Here is a 22,788-nt window from a genome sequence, read left to right on the forward strand (position 1 = left end):
GAGTCCTCCTAAAGCCCTCCTACCAGCCTCCATTGCTGTATGGTGCAGACACAATGTCAGCCAATCAGAGTAGCCAGTCTTTCTACTGCTCAAATGTTGCTGTAACATGCCTTCATGTTTATCCTTTGCATGGTGTTTTGTGCAGGTTTAGTTTTTGGTTATTCATGCCAAATTCTTAAAAATGGAAGTTGGAGGCATTAGTTTATGGTAGAGAAATTAGCCTACATGTGACATGTGTCTGTACATTTTCCATCTACTGCACGTGGTAAACGGGACACACTGAAGCAGCGCAATTGACATTGAAAAAATTGTAGACCTCCACAAGTCTGGTTCATCCTTGGGAGCAATTTCCAAACGCCTGAAGGTACCACGTTCATCTGTACAAACAATTGTACACAAGTATAAACACCAGGGGACCATTCAGCCGCCAAACTGCTCAGGAAGGAGACGCGTTCTGTCTCCTAGAGATGAACGTACTTTGGTGCGAAAAGTGAAAATCAATCCCGGAACAACAGCAAAGGACCTTGTGAATAGGACCTCCTCAAAGATGTTGTCACAGGCTCTCTCCTCAGAATGTTATGGCTTCTGGTCCTGCCATTAGTGGGGTGGGGGTGGGGGGGGGGTCTATTTAATTACTTTGATTTTATTGTTGTAGCAAAAAGAAAGGTCAGTTTGACAAGTGCAATGCAGTGAATTCCATAGGAAATACACACGGGTCATATTTGACCCACATGAAAACTTGGGTAGTGATTCAAAACAGTTCTTGATGAATAGAATAAAATTGCACTTATTAAGAATAAATTAACTAGGATGTTAGAACATTAAAGACACATTATTTAAAGAATTCCTGGGGGGGGGGGATGTCAATACAGCAAAATAAACATTTGACCGGCATGTGCATTCTAGGGTTAAGAGCAAATGACTCAAGTAAAAGTGAAAGTCGCCTAGTAAAATAGTACTTGAGTAAAAGTATTTGGTTTTAAATGTACTTAAGTATCAAAAGTAAAAGTATAAATCATTTAACATTCCTTATATTAAACAAACCAGAAAACACAATTTTCTTTTCTTTAAATTTACGGATAGCCAGGTGCGCAGTACAAAAGTCAGATATAATTGACAAATGAAGCTGTTTAGTGTGTCTGACAGACCAGAGGCAGTAGGGATGACCAGGGATGTTCCCTTGATAAGTGTGTTTAGTGTGTCTGACAGACCAGAGGCAGTGGGATGACAGGATGTTCCCTTGATAAGTGTGTTTAGTGTGTCTGACAGACCAGAGGCAGGGGAAGACCAGGGATGTTCCCTTGATAAGTGTTTTAGTGTGTCTGAAGACCAGTAGCAGGATGACCAGTCATGTTCCCTTGATAAGTGTGTTTAGTGTGTCTGACAGACCAGAGGCAGTAGGGATGACCAGGAATGTTCCCTTGATAAGTGTGTTTAGTGTGTCTGATAGACCAGAGGCAGTAGGGATCACCAGGGATGTTCACTTGATAAGTGTGTTTAGTGTGTCTGAAGACCAGAGGCAGTAGGGATGACCAGGGATGTTCCCTTGATAAGTGTGTTTAGTGTGTCTGACAGACCAGAGGCAGTAGGGATGACCAGGGATGTTCCAGGCTTGATAAGTGTGTTTAGTGTGTCTGACAGACCAGAGGCAGTAGGGATGACCAGGGATGTTCCCTTGATAAGATGTTTTAATGTGTCTGACAGACCAGAGGCAGTAGGGATGACCAGGGATGTTCCCTTGATAAGTGTGTTTAGTGTGTCTGACAGACCAGAGGCAGTAGGGATGACCAGGGATGTTCCCTTGATAAGTGTGTTTAGTGTGTCTGACAGACCAGAGGCAGTAGGGAAGACCAGGGATGTTGCCTTGATAAGTGTGTTTAGTGTGTCTGACAGACCAGAGGCTACTGATGACATGCCTTCATGTTTATCCTTTGCATGGTGTTTTGTTGCAGGTTTAGTTTTTTGATAAGTGTGTTTAGTGTGTCTGACAGACCAGAGGGAGTAGGGATGACCAGGGATGTTCCCTTGATAAGTGTGTTTAGTGTGTCTGACAGACCAGAGGCAGTAGGGAAGACCAGGGATGTTCCCTTGATAAGTGTGTTTAGTGTGTCTGACAGACCAGAGGCAGTAGGGAAGACCAGGGATGTTCCCTTGACAAGTGTGTTTAGTGTGTCTGACAGACCAGAGGCAGTAGGGATGACCAGGGATGTTCCCTTGATAAGTGTGTTTAGTGTGTCTGACAGACCAGAGGCAGTAGGGATGACCAGGGATGTTCCCTTGATAAGTGTGTTTAGTGTGTCTGACAGACCAGAGGCAGTAGGGATGACCAGGGATGTTCCTTGATAAGTGTGTTTAGTGTGTCTGACAGACCAGAGGCAGTAGGGATGACCAGGGATGTTCAACAGATAAGTGTGTTTAGTGAATCTGACAGACCAAAGATGTTGGGATGACAGGGATGTTCCCTTATAAGTGTGTTTAGTGTGTCTGACAGACCAGAGGGAGTAGGGATGACCAGGGATGTTTGACCCTTGATAAGTGTGTTTAAAAACTGTTTCTGACAGACCAGAGGCAGTTTAAAAAGACCAGGATGTTCCATTAAAGATAAGTGTGTTTAGTGTGTCTGACAGACCAGAGGCAGTTAGGGAAGACCAGGGATGTTCCCTTGACAAGTGTGTTTAGTGTGTCTGACAGACCAGAGGCAGTAGGGATGACCAGGGATGTTCCCTTGATAAGTGTGTTTAGTGTGTCTGACAGACCAGAGGCAGTAGGGAAGACCAGGGATGTTCCCTTGATAAGTGTGTTTAGTGTGTCTGACAGACCAGAGGCAGTAGGGATGACCAGGGATGTTCCCTTGATAAGTGTGTTTAGTGTGTCTGACAGACCAGAGGCAGTAGGGATGACCAGGGATGTTCCCTTGATAAGTGTGTTTAGTGTGTGTGACAGACCAGAGGCAGTAGGGATGACCAGGGATGTTCCCTTGATAAGTGTGTTTAGTGTGTCTGACAGACCAGAGGCAGTTGACCAGGGATGTTCCCATTAAATTTAAGTGTGTTTAGTGTGTCTGATAGACCAGAGGCAGTAGGGATGACCAGGGATGTTCCCTTGATAAGTGTGTTTAGTGTGTCTGACAGACCAGAGGCAGTAGGGAAGACCAGGGATGTTCCCTTGATAAGTGTGTTTAGTGTGTCTGACAGACCAGAGGCAGTAGGGATGACCAGGGATGTTCCCTTGATAAGTGTGTTTAGTGTGTCTGACAGACCAGAGGCAGTAGGGATGACCAGGGATGTTCCCTTGATAAGTGTGTTTAGTGTGTCTGACAGACCAGAGGCAGTAGGGAAGACCAGGGATGTTCCCTTGATAAGTGTGTTTAGTGTGTCTGACAGACCAGAGGCAGTAGGGATGACCAGGGATGTTCCCTTGATAAGTGTGTTTAGTGTGTCTGACAGACCAGAGGCAGTAGGGATGACCAGGGATGTTCCCTTGATAAGTGTGTTTAGTGTGTCTGACAGACCAGAGGCAGTAGGGATGACCAGGGATGTTCCCTTGATAAGTGTGTTTAGTGTGTCTGACAGACCAGAGGCAGTAGGGATGACCAGGGATGTTCCCTTGATAAGTGTGTTTAGTGTGTCTGACAGACCAGAGGCAGTAGGGAAGACCAGGGATGTTCCCTTGATAAGTGTGTTTAGTGTGTCTGACAGACCAGAGGCAGTAGGGATGACCAGGGATGTTCCCTTGATAAGTGTGTTTAGTGTGTCTGACAGACCAGAGGCAGTAGGGATGACCAGGGATGTTCCCTTGATAAGTGTGTTTAGTGTGTCTGACAGACCAGAGGCAGTAGGGATGACCAGGGATGTTCCCTTGATAAGTGTGTTTAGTGTGTCTGACAGACCAGAGGCAGTAGGGATGACCAGGGATGTTCCCTTGATAAGTGTGTTTAGTGTGTCTGACAGACCAGAGGCAGTAGGGATGACCAGGGATGTTCCCTTGATAAGTGTGTTTAGTGTGTCTGACAGACCAGAGGCAGTAGGGATGACCAGGGATGTCCCCTTGATAAGTGTGTTTAGTGTGTCTGACAGACCAGAGGCAGTAGGGATGACCAGGGATGTTCAAAATGTAACAAGTACTTTTGGGTCTCAGAGAAAATGTAAGCAGTAAAAATGTACATTCTTTTCTTTAGGATTGTAGTGCAGTAAAAGTAAAAGTTGTCAAAAATATAAATAGTTAAGTAAGATACAGATACCCAAAAACTCCTTAAGTATTATTTTTACTTAAGCGCTTTACCCCACTGCATCCAACATATGGAAATCAAATGTTTCATTTATTCCATTAACTCCTATAACACCATCCAACAGCCTCCACTGCCATATAGCAACGCTACATTAAACCGTACTGGTGATCCATGCTAGTGCAAAAAAAAGAAAAACATGTTTTACATGTTACAACAACCAAGCTACGTTTTTGTTATTTGGAGTTATTAAACACTTGATTAGGGACGCAGCATAATATGCATATCAGCAAGCATAGCAGCAAAGGCTGGACAAATATTATTCATTTCCTGTGTTTTTTTTTACGTGTTAAAAATGCAGTGGTGATTTTAGCATGTACATCTACATGTACATGTACATCTTGGTGGGGCAAAAAAACAAAAAGCGGGATGCATGCCAACAAAAGCAATACACAACACAACACTAAACAATTCACTAATTACGGTGACAAACGAACCCACAAACTGTTTCGAGACTACATAAAGCGGTTCCTTCCTTCCAGCAGCAGTACCAACATCTTACCACCTGGCTATCAGCGAAGCCTTGACTGGCAGTGAAACAGTTCATTCATTTACTGTGTTTAGAAAAAACATACTGTGTATATATACATACATGTATTAAATTGCTCTGCCCCACCTGCCCTGAATGACGGGTCGCCACAGTAACAATGTTATATACAGCATCCTATGTACAGTGCTTTCGGAAGGTCTTCAGACTCCTTTACTTTTCCCACATATTGTAACGTTGCAGCTTTATTTTAAAATTGATCACATTGTTTTGTTTTTTACCATCATCAATCTACACACAATACCCCATAATGACAAAGCAAAAACAGGTTTAGACATTGTTGCAAATTGAAATTTCACATTTACAAGTTCACAAGTATTCAGTACATTGTTGGAGCACTTTTGGCTGTGATTACAGCCTCGTGTCTTCTTGGGTATGACACTACAAGCTTGGCACACCTCTATTTGGGGGATTTCTCCCATTCTTCTCAAACATCCTCTCAAGCTCTGTCAGGTTGGATGGGGAGCATCGATTCACAGCTATTTTCAGGTCTCTCCAGAGATGTTCGATCAGGTTCAAGTCCAGGATCTGTCTTGGCCAGTCAAGGACATTCAGAGACTTGTCCCAAAGCCACTCCTGCTTTGTCTTGGCTGTGTGCTTAGGGTCGCTGTCCTGTTGGAAGATGAACCTTAACCACAGTCTGAGGTCCTGAGCACTCTGGAGCAGGATTTCATAGGGATGGTGCCAGGTTTCCTCCAGACGTGATGCTTGGCATTCAGCCAAAGAGTTAATTCTTGATTTCATCCGTCCAGAGAATCTTTGCTTCTCATGGTCTTAAAGTCTTTTAGGTGCCTTTTACTGAGTGGCTTCCGTCTGGCTACTCTACCATAAAGGCCTGATTGGTGGAGTGCTGCAGAGATGGTCGTCCTTCTGGAAGGTTCTCCAATCTCCACAGAGGAACTCTGGAGCTCTGTCAGAGTGACCATCAGGTTCTGAGTCACCTCGCTGACCAAGGCCCTTCTACCCCGATTGCTCAGTTTGGCCAGGCAGCCAGATCTAGGAAGAGTCTTTGTAGTTCCAAACTACTTCCAGATAAGAATGATGGAGGCCACTGTGTTCTTGGGGACCTTCCATGCTGTAAGAAAATGTGGTACCCTTCCCTAGATCTGTGCCTCGACACAATCTGTTCTTGGAGCTCTACGGACAATTTCTTCAACTTCAAGGCTTGGTTTTTGCTCTGACATGTGTGATCAACTGTGGGACCTTATATAGGTGTGTGCCTTTCCAAATGATGTCCAATCAAATGAATTTAGCACAGGTGGACTCCAAGTTGTTGAATCATCTCAAGGATGATCAATGGAAACAGGATGCACCTGGCTCAATTTTTTGTCTCATAGCAAAAGGTCTGAATTACGTATGTAAATAAGGTCTTTATGTTGTTGTTTTTTATTACATTTGCCCAAAAATTTAAAAAGACCTGTTTTTGCTTTGTTGTTATGGGGTATTGTGTGTAAATTGATGAGGGCGTTCTTTGATTTCATTCATTTCAGAAAAAGGCTGTAATGTAACACAATGTGGAAGTAGGGTTGGGGTCTGAATCATTTCTGAATGACCTGTACTTTTAAGTGGATATTATAAAGGTTAATATTTTTTCAAATAAAACAATGGGCAGTTTGGGTTGCAGTTGTGTGTACCTTTTTGTGTAAAAACAAACATAATAGGCTATGTCTGGCTCGCAAATTTGTTGTGTTTTTTTCATTATGGCCCTTGCACTAATTGAGTTTGACACCCCCGATGTATTTAAAATTGTATATATATATTTAACCAGGCAAGTAAGTTAAGAACAAATTCTTATTTACAATGACAGCCTACCCCAGGCAACCCTAACAACACTGGGCTAATTGTGCACCACTCTAAGGAACTCCCAATCACACCTGGTTGTGATACAGCCTGGAATCGAACCAGCGTCTCTAGCACTGAAATGCAGTGCCTTAGACTGCTGCGCCACTAGAAACCCCAGTATCTTTAACTTAATGTAAACAAAAGACCCCCTCCCCATCAATGAAGTCTCATTGATACCAGCATAGTCTTATATTGAGATATATCAATAATTTACATTTCACAGATCCATGGGTGTAAGACCTCTGGGCTACTCTATTTGTTTTGTCTTCATCGATCCTCTCTGGCACTTATCACAGTTCTTATGCTCTGATGACACCCCCTGCTGTTTGCTTTACACCATAGCAAGCTCACGTGGCCACGACCAGTTCAACGAATAGTGGCGAAAAGTGACAAAACCAAACATTTTCATTGTAGAAATGTAGAAAACGAAGAAAACAACATATCCGGCTCAGTAAATTTGTGTACACGAATCAGCAGGATGGTATTCATTAATGCACACCATAGCAAAGCATTTTATAACAGAAAATGTAAATGAGCATTTCTTGTTTAGTTCCCAGTGAATATGACACAGTACTTTGTGTGCACTTAGTAGCCTCGCCTATAAGGGGCTTAGATTCAGATTTCGTAAGTTGTGGTGCTTTTTAATGAGTACTCTATTGTAAACGGTTCCATTTCCATTATGTTTTGTCTCCCAACCTGGAGTGGTACAATTCAATTCCATTACACCCCACCTGCATGCTAACTCCTGCAGATACTCTGCACAGGATTGTGTTTGGCTGTGTCAGTGCTTGTCTGTGTTTTAACATGCTTCAAGTGCCCTGCCTACTGTAGCCATTGACAGGCTCTTCCCATTTGCGGTAGTGGGTGAGTGAGACCTGAGAGGGGACACCATTATAAACTATCCCAGAGATACCATCTGGCCGAGCTCGAACCCCACTTTATCTACTTTGACAAATGTCTTTACTTTTTCATTAGGCTTAATACACACATCCATTGGGAACCATTGTACTGTTCAATGCTACTGTCAAACATTTTAAGGCTCTATGTTAAGGGTGCCATTGTGTTGATCCACTCATTCCCCCCTGCTCCTCTCAATGCTCACCTCAACCTTCATATGCCCGACCACACCTCAGAAATTGTGCTACAATGACTCTCTTTAAACTGTGTGTTAATTCACTAAACATGAGCTATACTCACTCGTTCTCCACAACTCCTAGTGCCGTGTTTCAAACCGACAAGACCAGAGGAGGAGTAAAATAACAGTGGCTGTGGTGGGTTGCTACTGGAAACCCTCTGAAAAATGAATCTTTCATAACTCTCACCTCGGTGAGTCGAGTCTGCATTAGCATCCCCGAGCTGATTCCCACTCCATGGCAGTGTGAGTGGGAGCCTACGTGGGCGGCCGTTGGGCTCAGAGCAAGTCTACACAGGAGGGTTCAACTTCAAGAAGAGCAACATAAAAATATCTGATCTGTGGCTCCATGCCGTACGGCCAGAGTTAAAATTAGGAAATAGTGCACACTTCACATTGAAAATTCTCTGCTTAGTAGTCCCTCTGAGGAGACACATTTCCAGCATCTCTTTCTCCCCAATCACAGGACAGTGTCTTCTCGGTGCCTGAGGTTGAGTGTTCAAATTCAAATGGGAAAACTGGCTACATGCGCTATAGTTAGTAATGAGGATATTTGAATGATAATGTGGTGCTGCTTAGTATGTGGCTATACACTACAGTTTCTATTTCATGGAGGGGGTTTCAGTTCAGAGAAGGAAACAGTTGAGGCAATCACCAGCAAACTGTTCTTATCCTCGAGAATGAGCAAAGAAACGGTTGCAAAGCTAGGTCACAATTTGTACAGCCAAGCACTCCTTGACTGAGATGGCAACCCCAAAAGAAATAGCGATAAAATACACAGCAACTTGGCTTTTTTTTTGACAACTATCAACCACCAACTCGAACATCTACATAGCAACCACCACCACCACCCCAATCAATAGCACCGAAATGATCTGTCTCACTTTAACAGTTGCTGATGTGGCTAACGTATGAATCCTGTATCGGTAGCGTGCTTCAGCCTTTGCCCTTTTAGCTGGCGTTAAATATAACGGAGGTAGCTACTGTCAGGAGGGAAAACAGGACAAGATAATTACCACACGCTCCAGTTTCCCTTGTCCTCCCTTTACCATTGTGATTTGTGCATAGTAATTAAAACATGAGAGCTGCTGGTATAAAGTTACACACAGTGTGCATTAGCTTAGGGAAGTTGCATGGTGCTGCTGTTCTCATGTACATCATTGTAGGTTGCTGATGGGAGGATGTGTGTTTGGTGTATTTGATACCATTCCACCTATTCTGCTCCAGCCATTACCATGAGCCCGTCCTCCCCAATTAAGGTGCCGCCAACCTCCTGTGATGTACATACAGTATGTGTATGTTTGGGGGAGGGGCGTCTATATGTGTGTGTGTGAGCGAGAGAGACAGGAGAAAATAGAGATAAAGAGAGACCGTGAGAGAAAAAAAGGGTGGGCGGACGTACATGCCTTTGTTGCAGTAGGAGCTATATCCTCCTAAAAGCTTTCCAAACGGATGAATCCCAGCATGCAGTGTAAAGGTGTTCTGATGTGTTATTCTGCAAGACTGAACATAGCGAGTGCATATCACTGTACACATTTTTTAACCAGCATCAGTTCTACATGGGAGACAAATCTGCTAGATTTAAAAGATTGATTAGCCACAACTCAAGGAAAGGAAATCAAGCTGTTAAGGGCCTACGGCAAGAAGAAGGTAACAAACTTGCTTCAATCATTATTCCTCTATTTATTTGGTTTTCACAGCTATCAAACCAGCCAAACACCACACAGACTTTCACACTTGTCCGTTTTTATGTAACCATGTAGATACTTTACTTTTAATATATATATATATATATATATATCAGGGACAACCAAAGAAACAAAGTCAAAGAAAAAAGTACAAAGCAAATGGTGCCATTGGGTCATACCCCCATAAATAACGAAACATTAACATAAATCAATGTCACATCCTGAGCAGTACTATCAATTCTACTTCAATCAGTGTCACTTTATTAGAGTGACACAAAACACACACAAGGAAAGTTATTTTTATATTGTAAAATGTATATGATTATATAGCCAGTTAAGTGAGCACAAATATACATTTCCCAAATCAACTGTCCACCTTGCCATTACACTTGTATCATGGTGTGAAATATTATTTTGGGTCACAGACATTTACCCTGATACTAGTGGAGGAAAGGTGTTTGTGAACAAGAGAGTGTGTGTGAGTGTATGTGTGTTAGTGAGAAGGAGAGAGTTCACTTCTATTTGTGTGGTACGGGGACATTTTCTCTCTTCATGACAACAGGTCTTGATATTGCAGTACACACAGGAACCTCTCTCTCTCTCCTCTACTTCTGCTCCTGTCGCTTCTGAAAAGCACACACACACACACACACACACACACACACACACACACACACACACACACACACACACACACACACACACACACACACACACACACACACACGGCATCACAGGGTGTAATGGCAGGATATGAATGGGTCAAACTCATTAGCATAATGACGGCGATCTAAAAGACAGCTTTTAAAAGGTTCACTGGATGATGAGAAAGAAACAAAAGAAAGACAGAAAGCAAGAAACAAAGAAAAAAATGAAGCTTTTTTGAACATGAATGACAGAGGTCAATCCTAGACGCGCACCTTTAAATCTGTATTTCTAAAAGTTATGAGAGGACATTATGACACCAAAGAAAATGATATACTAAATATACACTCTATTATAGCTAACCATCATGGTGTCTTATCAAATGTTTTGAAGTAAATAATATTCTGAAAAACTGTCAGACATGATGCTATAACTTAAATTATAGAAAATACTGTATGTGCAAAACTCCTCGTTGTCTTCAAATATACAGTATGTGACTGGTGTGAGCGTTCATTACTCAGTGGAGATCTTGCACTCTCATGACATTAACTGGATGTCATCTGAATTATTGCCTAGCAACACACAATTAAGTCTGCATGGCTTGAAAAGCTTTTTCCCCATCCGGGGATTGGTGATAGGAGGCTGGCTAGGTTACTGGTTCCTTGTGGAACACACACAGTAGATGTGTCATGCCCATAGCGGGCACAAGGGCACATGCCCCCTCAGATTTTCCCTGTTTTGTCATTTTTCTGATGTTAAATGAATTATTAAACTTTATTTTTAAATACACGTTTTATTGTTTTATTTATTATTTATAGAAAGATCTGTCTTTAGAGGAGGAGGCACACTGACCTGACCCCCCCATTCTCCCTAAGGAAGTGGTTCCTTCCAAGGTGCACCACATAGCAAAGATAAATTAGGCAGGACGTTAGACACTAGTTAGTGCGTGCAGACAGTATCATCAGTGAGGAGGAGAGTGTAGAGTGACACACACAGCGTTTGATTTTATTTGAGCTGCCAGTGTTGAGCAGGACTCGCAGGAGGTATATTTGTAAAATAATTTGATCAAGCTATGTAGCCTATTGGTTCCTTCTTGATGAATAAATACAATTAAAATGTTTTGCTGTTTCTGTAATACTAGCCACCTAGCAATTTCATGATGTTGGCTTTAACTAGCCAGTTAGATAGTTTCCCAAACTAGCTATCAAGCCATTTCAGGTTCTCAATCAAGTTAGAGTAGCTTGTCTAACTATCTTAGCTGGCAAGGTTGCTAGACTTTAGAAAAGCAAACAATTACTAAATAAGACTCACATTCCTTTCCATCTTTTACCCAAATTTTTAGCAGAGAAGCATATTTCCTTTATTAGAAAAAATAACCACCAGTCAGGAGGATACAGAGAGTTTAAGGGGTATTTATTTCGTCTTCGTTAACCTCGATGACATCCTCGTCTTCTCCCACTCCATCCAAGAACACGTGCTCCACGTCTGACAGGTTCTCCAATGTTTCATGGAAAGAACCAGCTTTTTGTAAAAGGGAAGAAGTGCAAATTCCATCACTCCATCATCCCTTTCTGGAGTCAACATGGATCCAAGGAGTGTGAACCATGCTGAATCCCGGCAGATGAGAGTGGTGGTGGAAAAACAATCCAGCCTACATCAGAGTGCAGCTGCCATCAGACTGGGATTCGACCCGGGGTGCGGCTTTATCCGGGGTTACAGCACCATGGCTTCCCCCTCTCTGCACTCACCTCTGGGAAGGTTCGGTCTCGGGTCCCGGCTGCTGACCGGGCGTTACAGGATCTCAAACACCACAGCTCCCATCTTGGTTCATCCTGGGATCCCGGCTGGTCCCGCCAGTTTGTGGTGGAGGGCCCATTAGCTTGCCTGGAATTCAGAGTGGGGGCTGTCCTGTCCCCAGCATCTAACCTGGACCTCCCATCAGCCAGTGCCTTCTTCTCCACTGCCATCAACACCACGGAGAGGAACTATGATGTCCCCAATCGTGAGCTTCTCATGGTGAAGATGGCATTGGAGGAGTGAAGGCACTGGCTGGATGGGGCGAAACATCCGGTTAGATCGCTGGGACAGGAAACTGGAATATCTCCACGCCTCAATTCCAGGCAAGCTAAGTGGGCCCTGCTGTTCACCCGGATGAACCAAGATACCAGCTGGGATCCCAGAATCCTGTCAAGCCGGTGCGCAGTCAAAGCCGCTAATAGCCCCACGGGTAAACCCCGGAGTAACCCGTTAGACCATCCTTCCATTGTGTATCAATGTTAGGAAATAGGGAAAATGTTTGGTAGGTGAGCATTCCCAGCTGCATGATTCCCCTGTCTGATGGCAAAAGCACCGCCATCCTGACTGTAGTGATTGTATTTAACAAAGCTGTCATCTGCCAAAGAGGTGCCCAGCTCATGGTTCAACACGCCTCCGGATCCTTGGACTCCAACTAAATGGGGTCCTCAGACCTCTTTCCATTTCTGGCAGGTGTTCTGCACTCATTGGGTCGTCGGCCAGCCTGTCCTCCGGGTTCCACCCCCAGTCCAATGGCCAGTTGGAGCAAGCCAACCAAGACCTGGAGATGACTCTGCGCTGCCTGGTCTCCGCCAAACCATTTCACCTGGAGCCAGCACTTTGTGCACGCGGGTTGTCATGCTGAAACAGGAAAGGGCCTTCCTTGCTCTGCCACAAAGGGTCCGTTGCCCTTTGAGTGTTCCCTGGGGTATCAGCACCCCCTTCCCTGGAAATAAGAGGCCTAGTCCGGCCCAGATGTTGTCTGCCCTGTAGACATCAAAATAGCCCGTCATTATGGTCCTTCTACAGGCTACATGACATCACCAACCTGGTGGTCCAAAATACCATTCTAGTTCCTGTTTTAACACTAATAAATCCACCCATTTAAAAATGAATTTGTGTACAGTATGTCTGTCGCTCTGTACCATGCCACACCACACTGAATTGACCCCTGCCTGCTCTGACCCTGAGACTGCCTGCCGTTCTGGTCGATTTTGCCAGTTCTGGATTACTGACCTCTACCTGCCCTTGACCTTTAGCTCATTTGTCTTCATTATTACTAGTAAAAACTAAACTCACACAAGTCTGCATCTATTTACATGTTAATGATGCAAATTACAGAATCATATAATACAGAAATATCTGATTATCATAAAAGGGGCATTCTACTGGAGAATTTAAACCAACACTTTTTGCATGGCCTAACGTTGTATTGGGGGCGGCAGGTAGCCAAGTAGTTAGAGCATTGGACTGAGTAACTGGAAGGTTGCAAGTTCAAAACCGCGAGCTGACAAGGTACAAATCTGTCGTTCTGCCCCTGAACAGGCAGTTAACCCACTGTTCCAAGGCTGTCATTGAAAATAAGAATTTGTTCTTAACTGACTTGCCTAGTTAAATAAAGGTAAAAAAATAGACAGAAATAAATAAAATAAATATCATAATTTGACTTTGCAGGTCATGTGCTTCACATTACCGGCTCTGGTAAACACATACCATATAAAATCAAAGTTGATACAGAAGGTGTAATGAAATTTTTACTTGCATAGTAGAGTCTTTCGTTTAGACATATAGCTACCTAGCTAAACAATGAACCAACTCATAATATTACTACCCTGCATTTGCAGGTAGCAAACCAACCAGCTTCAATGTTAGCTAGCTAGCTAACTTTAGGCTATAACTAGCAATGCAAATGCCTCTGAGATATGAATAATATTACTACACAGATCATACAAGTAACGTTAGCTAGCGAGCCAGCCAGCTAGCTTTAGCTAGCTAGCTAACAGTACGCTTTAACTTTCTGACAAAATTAGAAATGTATAATATCTGAAAATGTAGCTAGCTAGACTATCTTACCCATATAGATGGACGGGTGCTTCTCCCTCTTTGTCACGGATGCCATGGTTGGCCTTAGTTTGAAGATGTAATTCGGAGATAGGTGTTTTATACAACAGTCTTGTGTGCGTTCTCTTTTCAACTCCCTCTGCATATTTGCAATCAAACCGCTGAATTTTCTCCAACTCCTTAGCTATCATACTCTGCTTCCACCGGGCATTCCGATGTTTTCAAAACTCAGTCCTCCAGAAAGTGGAGACCAACACTTTTGCAGCGTTAGAAAGGATTACCTAGACATACTGACCAGCTCATGTTATAGACAGAAGCGTGCTACATGGCAGACCAATCCAAACTCATCTCTCGGTATTTCCAGCTCATCCATTATCTCAGCCAATCATGGCTAGCGGGAAGGTTCCTGTATTTTTCTGTGGCTAAACAATCTAGGCTCGTAATTTAACAATTTTATTTGTATTTACAGATGGCATACAAGTTTGTTATTAAGGCACATGAACGTTCACACGTTCCAGAAGGCATTTCTGCCAAAAAAGGCATTTTGATTAGAAATATAAGTGCCTGATTCAGAGGAGTTGGGTTAAATGCGGAAGACACATTTCAGTTGAATGCATTCGCTTGTACAACTGACTAGGTATCCCCTTTCCTTTTCTCTCTTGTGAAGTAGTGACGTGTGACATACGCGTGACATACACCTAGTATCCTAAATCATAATACACCCTCAGTTTCCCTCCTAAGACCAAAGTTCTTAACCTTATCCCTCTCTCTTACAGCTCTTGTGCTGTCTTTCCGCAACTTGTACTACGCCCATACAAATTTCTGTCAACATTATTGATGGCAATTACAGTTTTTATTTCTGATTCAGAATTTCTGATTTCTGGTTACAAAATTCTGGTAACTTTCCCAGAATTCCCAGGGTTTCCAGAATATTCTGGGAATTCTGGAAAAGTTACCAGCATTTTGCCAAACTAATTCTGCTCAAGCTTTCACCTCCTCCCTGGGTTTGTCTTCCTTCATTTTCTTGCGAGTCATGTGACCACGGAAGCTGGCCTGGATCTTGGCAGCAGCCTTGTTGGCCTCGGGGTCATCCAAGGGGATGTCCATGATGTCTTCCTCGTGGGTCTTGGGACACCCGTCCTGAGAGGGACAAACAACACGGTTGGGGTCAGTTCCACTTCAATTCAGTTAACTGAAATTCCAATTCAATGTTTTTTCTCATTTAAACAACAAGGCCAATATCAGCTGTTCTCATCCCATTCACTGATTGACTGTTGTACCATTTGAAAGCCAGCCTGGGTGCCAGTCCGTCTCTGCTTTAGACAACTTGTTGCTGTTAAGCGATACAATGGATGGCAACGTGTAATTCTGAATAGAGTAACAGATTGTAACAGATTTCACAGCGATAGGTTTGATAAATTCGCCTCTGAAGGTGAAATGTGTCCTTACATTCTGACATCTTGCTCTGATTTATCATCCAAAGGGTCCCAGAGATAACATGAAGTGTCATTTCGTTAGATAAATTCCTTTTTCATATCCTAAAAAGGTCCATATAGCATGCACGATTCATTTTGTATTTCCACTCATTCAATTTGCAAAGAAAGGAAGCCTTGAAAATATAAACCTAAACGTTGTTTCAACCATTCAAATCACGTTCGTATTTATTCCTCAGAGATCCTAGAACATAACCAGACTTCACTATAACATTAGGAGTATAGTATATCCTATAGGACACCAAATTTGGTTAGAGAGCGACGCCTTCATGGCACGCCAATGATGTGGGCGGTCTTCACTTGATTGACTTTGTCGAATAAGCACCAATCAGGGTCAAACAAAGCTAGCTATATAGCCAATGAGCTGGGCTTTACGGGGGTATCTGTTGCAAAATGTTGCTGCTAACCTTGTGCGACATCAAGCCTTTTCCTTTTGGGTAAAAATTATAAGAATATGGAGAGTTATGAAGTTATGAAAACTGGGTGTTTTGCAAATGTTGATCTTATAATATGGCTACTAATACTGGAAAAGCTGAATCAAAGTCCAAGTATACAGATTTGACGATATTCTTGCAGAGAAATGTAATGTGAATGTAAATGTCTCCTTCACGATTTGCCCAAATGTACCTGGGTGACTTCAAACTAAATGGCATGTAGTTTGCTCAGAGTTATGATTTGGGACCTTTCTGTTGCATTTCAAAGATGGTAGAAAAAAACTTGTTTTTTTCTTTGTATTTTCTTCTACCAGATCTATTGTGTTATTTTATCCTACATTCAATTCACGTTTACAAAAAACTTCAACGTTTCCTTCAAATGGTACCAAGAATATGCATATCCTTGTTTCAGGGCCTGAGCTACAGGCAGTTTGGGTAATGATTGACTCCCCGGGAATGTGTACTTGGTTGCACAGCCAACGGATAACTGCAGACAAATGCTTTTTATAACCATCAATGCGCTTGCTGAACCTTTCTACTGGCAATTTGGGCAACTCTTTAGCAGCAAACTGATCTGATTCTTCAATGTTTTGAGGGGTGCCCTCCACCAACTGCTGTTTTCAGATGTAATTCAGATCTGGACTCTTCGCTGGTCACTCCAGAGCAGTCCAGCATCTAGTCTTGAACCATTCCTGGGTGCTTTTTTATATGTGTTTGGGGTCATTGTCCGGTTGGACAACCCACAGCCTTCAATTGAGACGCATCTTATGGGCGACACCACAGCATTATCAACCCTCCCCCATCTTTGATTGGAGGGAGGGTGTTCTTTTCATTGAATGCTTCATTTGGTCGTCACTAAACACAGCACTGATATGTATTGCCAAAGAGTTGTAATTTTGTTTCATTGGTCCAGAGAACATTTCCCCCAGGATTTAGGCTTGTTTAGGTGGGTTTATGAGAAGTTCAATCAGGCTTTCTTGTGTCTTCGTCAGCAATGGGGTCTTCCTCACCGCAACCTTCCTCCGGAGTGGCAGGTAGCCTAGTGGTTAGAGCATTGGGCCAGTAACTGAAAGTTGGCTGGATTGAATCCCCAAGCTGACAAGGTAAAAATCTGTCGTTCTACCCCTGAACAAGGCATCCAAGTAGCTAGCTCCTAGGTACCAATAATCCGGGCCATGCCATTTGTCTTTATGTTCTAAGTTACAATTGTACATTTAAGTGTACACAAATACAATTGGTTCTGCAATGTTGAAAATCCAATAACAAGGTGTAGAGACTATTTTTTTAAACATTTTATTTCAGCTTATTTTAGAAGAAATAGGGAATTATTTAAGTACAGTGCAAGGGTGCCAATATATTTGGCCGTAACTGTATCTGCCTAGGGCAGCTGTAACTTACTGTAGTAATCTATAAAGACAGCTGATAAATGTATAAATTGCTATTGTCACGCCCTGGTCTATATTTATTATGTTTATCTTCATTTATTGGGTCAGGCCAGGGTGTGACATGGGTTTATTTGTGGTGTGTTTCGTCTTGGGGTTGTGTGGGGTGTATAGCATAGTCTATGGCTGCCTGAGGCGGTTCTCAATCAGAGTCAGGTGATTATCGTTGTCTCTGATTGGGAACCATATTTAGGTAGCCATATTCTTTGAGTGTTTTCGTGGGTGATTGTTCCTGTCTCTGTGTCTTCACCAGATAGGACTGTTTAGGTTTTTTCACGTTCCGTTTGTTGTTTTTGTGTTGTCCGTGTTTTTTCGTCATTCATTAAACATGTCTAAAAAATACCACGCTGCATTTTGGTCCGCTCCTCCTTCAACAGAAGAAAGGCGTTACAGCTATCTAGCTCTGATAAGATGATTTGATGGTCCGATATTGAAAGTTTGAATATGTATGATCTGCATGAAGGAGAGTTGGGCAAGAAGTATGGCTATGAGTCAAGTGGACCAAATATTCTACTCCATGTAATGAGGTATAATTTCCAAACACTTTGATACAAATGAAAGTGGCACACAAATGGTGCTCAGAATTGACTTGAAATAGAAAATAAAATAGAAAAGGCATCAGAATGACAAGGGCTAGAACACAGTATTGGTATTAGCAGGAATCAAGGTGAGACCCAAGTGCAGACTGTGTGAAGTAACAATGTTTAATGTAACCACAGGGGCAGGACAACGACAGGTCATGGCAGGCAGGGGTTGATAATCCAGAGCAGAGGCCACGGTACAGGACGGCAGGCAGGCTCAGAGACAGGCAGTGGTCAGGCGGGCGGGTACAGGGTCAGAACAGGCAAAGATCAAAAACCAGGAGGACGAGAAAAAGAGAGACTAGGGAAAAAATAGGAGCTGAGACAAAATACTGGTAGGCTTGAACAAACAAGACGAACTGGCAACAGACAGACAGAACACACATATATGAATACACAGGGGATAACGGGAAAGTTGGGCAACACCCGGAGGGGGGGTGGAGACAAGCACAAGGACAGGTGAACCCGATCAGGGCGTGACAGTAACCCCCCGCTAGGGACGCCACCTGGCGTCCTACCTGGGCGCATACCTGGTTGAGTGGGGTGCCGGCACTGGAACTCAGAGATGAGGCCTGGGTCCAGGACGTCCCTAGCGAAGACCCAGCACCTCTCCTCCAGGCCATAACCCCCCCAGTCAACCAGGTACTGGAATCCCCTGCCCCGAGGTCAAACCTTCAGGAGGCGTCTCACCATGTACGCCGAGCTGCTGTCGATGAGACGAGGGAGAGGGATGGGCCTGGAAACAGACTAGGGGCAGTTAGTCATGGTTTTAACTCTGGACACAGAAAAGGTAGGGAAAATACAGAGGGTACGGGGCAACAGAGGACGAACAGCAGAGGGGCTAATGATCTAGGAGCGGGGGGGAAGGTATCGGCTTCTGGGCCAGTAGCTGCGGCACTATAGGGCGTGCCAGCACCTCAGGCTTGACCTTCCTGGATACCGGTCAGTGCTGCGGTAGAGAAGTGGCCTGGGGAAATTTCCAAGCACCCAGGCAGAGCTGACTTCAAGTTATTAGTGTGGCAGGATGGGCTCCAGCCCATGATGGCAGCAGTTGCACAGTCAATGGAGGGATTGTATCGCTGGAGCCAAGAGAATCCCAATACCACGGGAACCTGCGGAGACTCAACCAGCAGGAATTGGATCATCTCACTGTGGTTCCCCAACACTCGTAGGTTGACAGGGGTGGTCTGGTGGGTGACCCGGCCTATAGAGCGCTCTAACACCCATGGGAATGAAGAGGGGTTGAGTGGGGATGCCCAGCTTGGACGCCAGGGTAACGTCCATGACTCTCACACTGGCCCCCGAGTCGATGAGTACCTGGAGAGACTTGGACTGGTCGCCCCACCGTAGGGTGCCATGAAGAGGGGGGCAAGTAAGGGGAGAATAACATGTATCTTTAAGACCCACCAGAGTACTCACTCCAACGAATGAGCTGGGTCTCTTGAAGAGACAGGTAGACACATAATGACCGACAGTACCGCAATACAGACCACTCTGTGTGTTCAGTCCGTGTACGCGTTTGACTGGAGGCAGCCTAGCCCTGCCGAGCTGCATCGGCTCGGGAAGCGGCAACTCGGCTGTCTTCGGAGGATCTTGGAGGAACTTGGCTAACCTCGGATCCTCTCGGGGAATTCCAGAGTTCACCAGATGCAAGGTGGGATCCTTGAGTGAGTGAGTCTTACGTTTCCGTAACCGTCCATCGTTCCGGATGGAGACAAGCACAAGGACAAGTGAAACAGATCAGGGCGTGACAGGTATAGTATAACAGTAGATAGGTTATCACATATACCTGCTTATCAACTTGCAATGATCATTTGGGTCACGTAAAATACGATGTAATCGACATTAATAACCTATACCCTAAAAGATATATAAAAAATGAAATACTAATATGTCAATTTATCATTCCATACAAATAACATAGTGACATGAAACATTGTACCGTCATATCATTGCGGAGCAGATAAACAGACCGTCTCATAGAGTGCATTGTTGAACTCTAAGGAATTAGGACCAGAATCCCTCATGCTTTGTTTATAAGCACACACACGCCTCCTGTGCTCCGTCTGTGCCTCTCCACCCAGGTCCTATGGGGTCTTCAGTTTCCATCAGCACATCTCTTTCCTCTTGGCTGTTAGGGGATGGCTAAGTCCCAAATGGAATCATATTCCCTACATAGTGCACTACTTTGACCAGAGCCCTGGTCAAAAGTAGCGCACTATATAGGGAATAGGGTGCCATTTTGGACACAGATGATGTTTCAGTGTCAGGGAATCAGAGGCCAGAAGACTTCCTCGTACAATAAGGCTTGCTCGACATGAAGGTCGTTTAGTGAAATGAAAGCAACATCCTCGGGTGAGTTTCAAGTACTATAGCTAAGCCGAGGAAACCAAGGGTATGTTATACACGAAGTGTGGCCTAAACTATCTGACTTTTACAGAGGAAAATCGGTAGACCACTCTATTGGGTTTCCTTTTCTTGATATTGGCCTCGAACACTTAAAGACAAATGATATAATGAATTATGGTGCGTTAATAATTATGCATTATGCATTATTGACGTAAGCATATATGACCCCTTATGATGTCTTAGCATTATTTCACAATAATCCTGAATAATCAGCCATATTGAGTAAGGCATAGCATGTTATGACTGCGTAATTCAACATGATACGGGCTCATACATACTTACAACAAGTCATAATGCATTATGCCCGCTGACCTGAGTTATTTCAATTATCTGGTCACATAACCAAAACCAAAAGACAAAAGAGGGATTTGAGTAGTGGTTATAACTGAAATATATCGGTGGCAGTTACATTTGCCAAGAACCATTGTTCACTTAACAAACACATCATTTCTCAGAGTATACTATAAATGGAAACAAGAGATTGAAGAGGGCATATTTAAATTGAGTGTCACCCCATCTCTTTTCAATATTTCAATAGAATGTTCTCGGGCGGAAACACAACAAACAATGTACTTTAGCTAAGAAAATCCAAGCTCTGTCAATATATACACTTTTAATGTAATTATCGATCATTGTCCAAGTCATCTCTGACAGTATGAATCTTCAAACTATGCAGGTCAAATGACTAGGGAGAGTTAGTATGCAAATGACCATCTGTCTACTCAGTCACAAGCACACGGTAGCAAGTCTTCAAATTATACACAGATAATTGCTGTTTCTCGAAAACTCGAAAGTCTAGGGTCCTCCCACAAACAGACAACCTTCGAGCCCACTCAGTTCAGCAAGGATGAGTTTTGTAGCGTACCAACTGGTGCTATCCATACCAGATTTTTTTGTTGTTGCAAGAAATCCTCAACCCCTACTGAATGTATTTATCTCCCTTTGCCTAAATCCCAATAGAATAAGTTGCCTATTTTGGATTGTTTTTGAAGATCTCATATTCTAAAATGATTCACATAGTACAATTCAGTGAGTATAGTGGAGTCTCAGGGCAATTCGTATTATTCTGTATGTAAATTTGTGACACCCCATTTAGTGTGATGTACATTACGTCATATTATAAATGGAATAGTGGTCATACAATATCCGAATTACAGAACATATAGTGTCTTACGTCTTATTCGGTTATACAATATACATACAAATTGGATGATGTACCTTCTTATACATCTTGGAAGAAGTACCATATTACACGTCTTTTTCTGAGACCAGGTTGCTTGTTGCGAATAACAACAAATAACATTTTAACTGAGTCAGAATAATTGAGTCTGAATCATTATGAAATGATGAGACATTATAAGGTGTGATGCATGCTTATGACAAGTCTTACGCTGCATTATAACACAGTTATACATATCTGCATTATCGCACAAACCAGTCATTGGTGTAAGCCTGGATTTTCATGGGTGATTTGCATGCGCCTGTGCTTATTATATTAAAGCTCACACAAGGTATTTTCCCCTATCAAATGTTGTCACTTCTCATCCTATGTTTTCAATAATTATATAGCAAATTAATGTCGGACTGAAAATTACATACAACTGAAAACACAGTTGACTAAAACAGTACAAAAACAGAATGTAAAATAAATACTTCTGAGTGGTTAAACACATCTCTCAACAGTTCTATGCACGTTTGATATGAAAATAATCACATAATGCCAGTCGGAGCCTGCAGCTGCTCTCCCACCTCCACGATTAGCAGGCTAACCCAGCCAATAACTACAATGTCTCATCGTTGTTTCTAAATGGATCTACATTTGTGGTGCAATTTTGCATTGAGTCACAGGTCAGCTTTGGTTTTGCAGAGCAAAAACGCACTGACTTTGGAACGCCAATTTTCTTGGTCTAAACTGTGCCTGGATGCCTGAATGTTGTTTTATCCTAATTATTTAGGCCTACTATATCCATTATTTCAACTTGTCTCCCGTTATTTTCATTATGAAATACATCTAACAAAGTAGCCTAAAACATATATAAATAAAGTTCAACCTTTTAAATGCTTGCACTTCATAATTTTTACAAAGTAGCCTAGATCGATACTTACATTTAGACATTCCATTGCGAGAGAATGGAAAACAAAAATCCTATATAGCAACGTAAAGTTCACTTCTCAGAGTTTTTGGTTGATATTTATGAACAATCCCCGTCTCCGTTCGTGCGCTTCTCTCCCTTGCCTCTTCTACTCCTGTATGGCAGTGCCTGTGTGAAGCTAGCCACAATAGTGGAATTTTCGGTTTGCCTTCAAAATAAAAGTCCCCTAATGAAAGTGATTCAAACGGATACAGTAGCTTACGCACATTCATTCTCCAATCAGCTGCTAGCAGTGCAGGAACGACCTCTGACCTTATCCTTGCTCTGCCCTACGATCACAAA

General features: G+C 43.1%; 1 protein-coding gene across 1 annotated transcript; it reads right to left on the reverse strand.

Moving 5' to 3' along the window:
* Positions 1 to 9,469: 9,469 nt before the first annotated feature.
* Positions 9,470 to 22,604, reverse strand: nrgna (neurogranin (protein kinase C substrate, RC3) a). Its single transcript, XM_064977210.1, has 3 exons — positions 22,460 to 22,604; positions 14,988 to 15,134; positions 9,470 to 10,120 (listed from the first exon to the last, which is right to left on the reverse strand). The coding sequence occupies exons 1-3, from the start codon at positions 22,472 to 22,474 to the stop codon at positions 10,100 to 10,102; spliced, it is 183 nt and encodes a 60-aa protein (XP_064833282.1). The 5' UTR covers positions 22,475 to 22,604; the 3' UTR covers positions 9,470 to 10,099.
* Positions 22,605 to 22,788: the final 184 nt, after the last annotated feature.

The sequence above is a fragment of the Oncorhynchus masou genome, chromosome 11 (genome assembly GCF_036934945.1).
Source record: "Oncorhynchus masou masou isolate Uvic2021 chromosome 11, UVic_Omas_1.1, whole genome shotgun sequence".
Classification (NCBI taxonomy): Eukaryota; Metazoa; Chordata; class Actinopteri; order Salmoniformes; family Salmonidae; genus Oncorhynchus; species Oncorhynchus masou.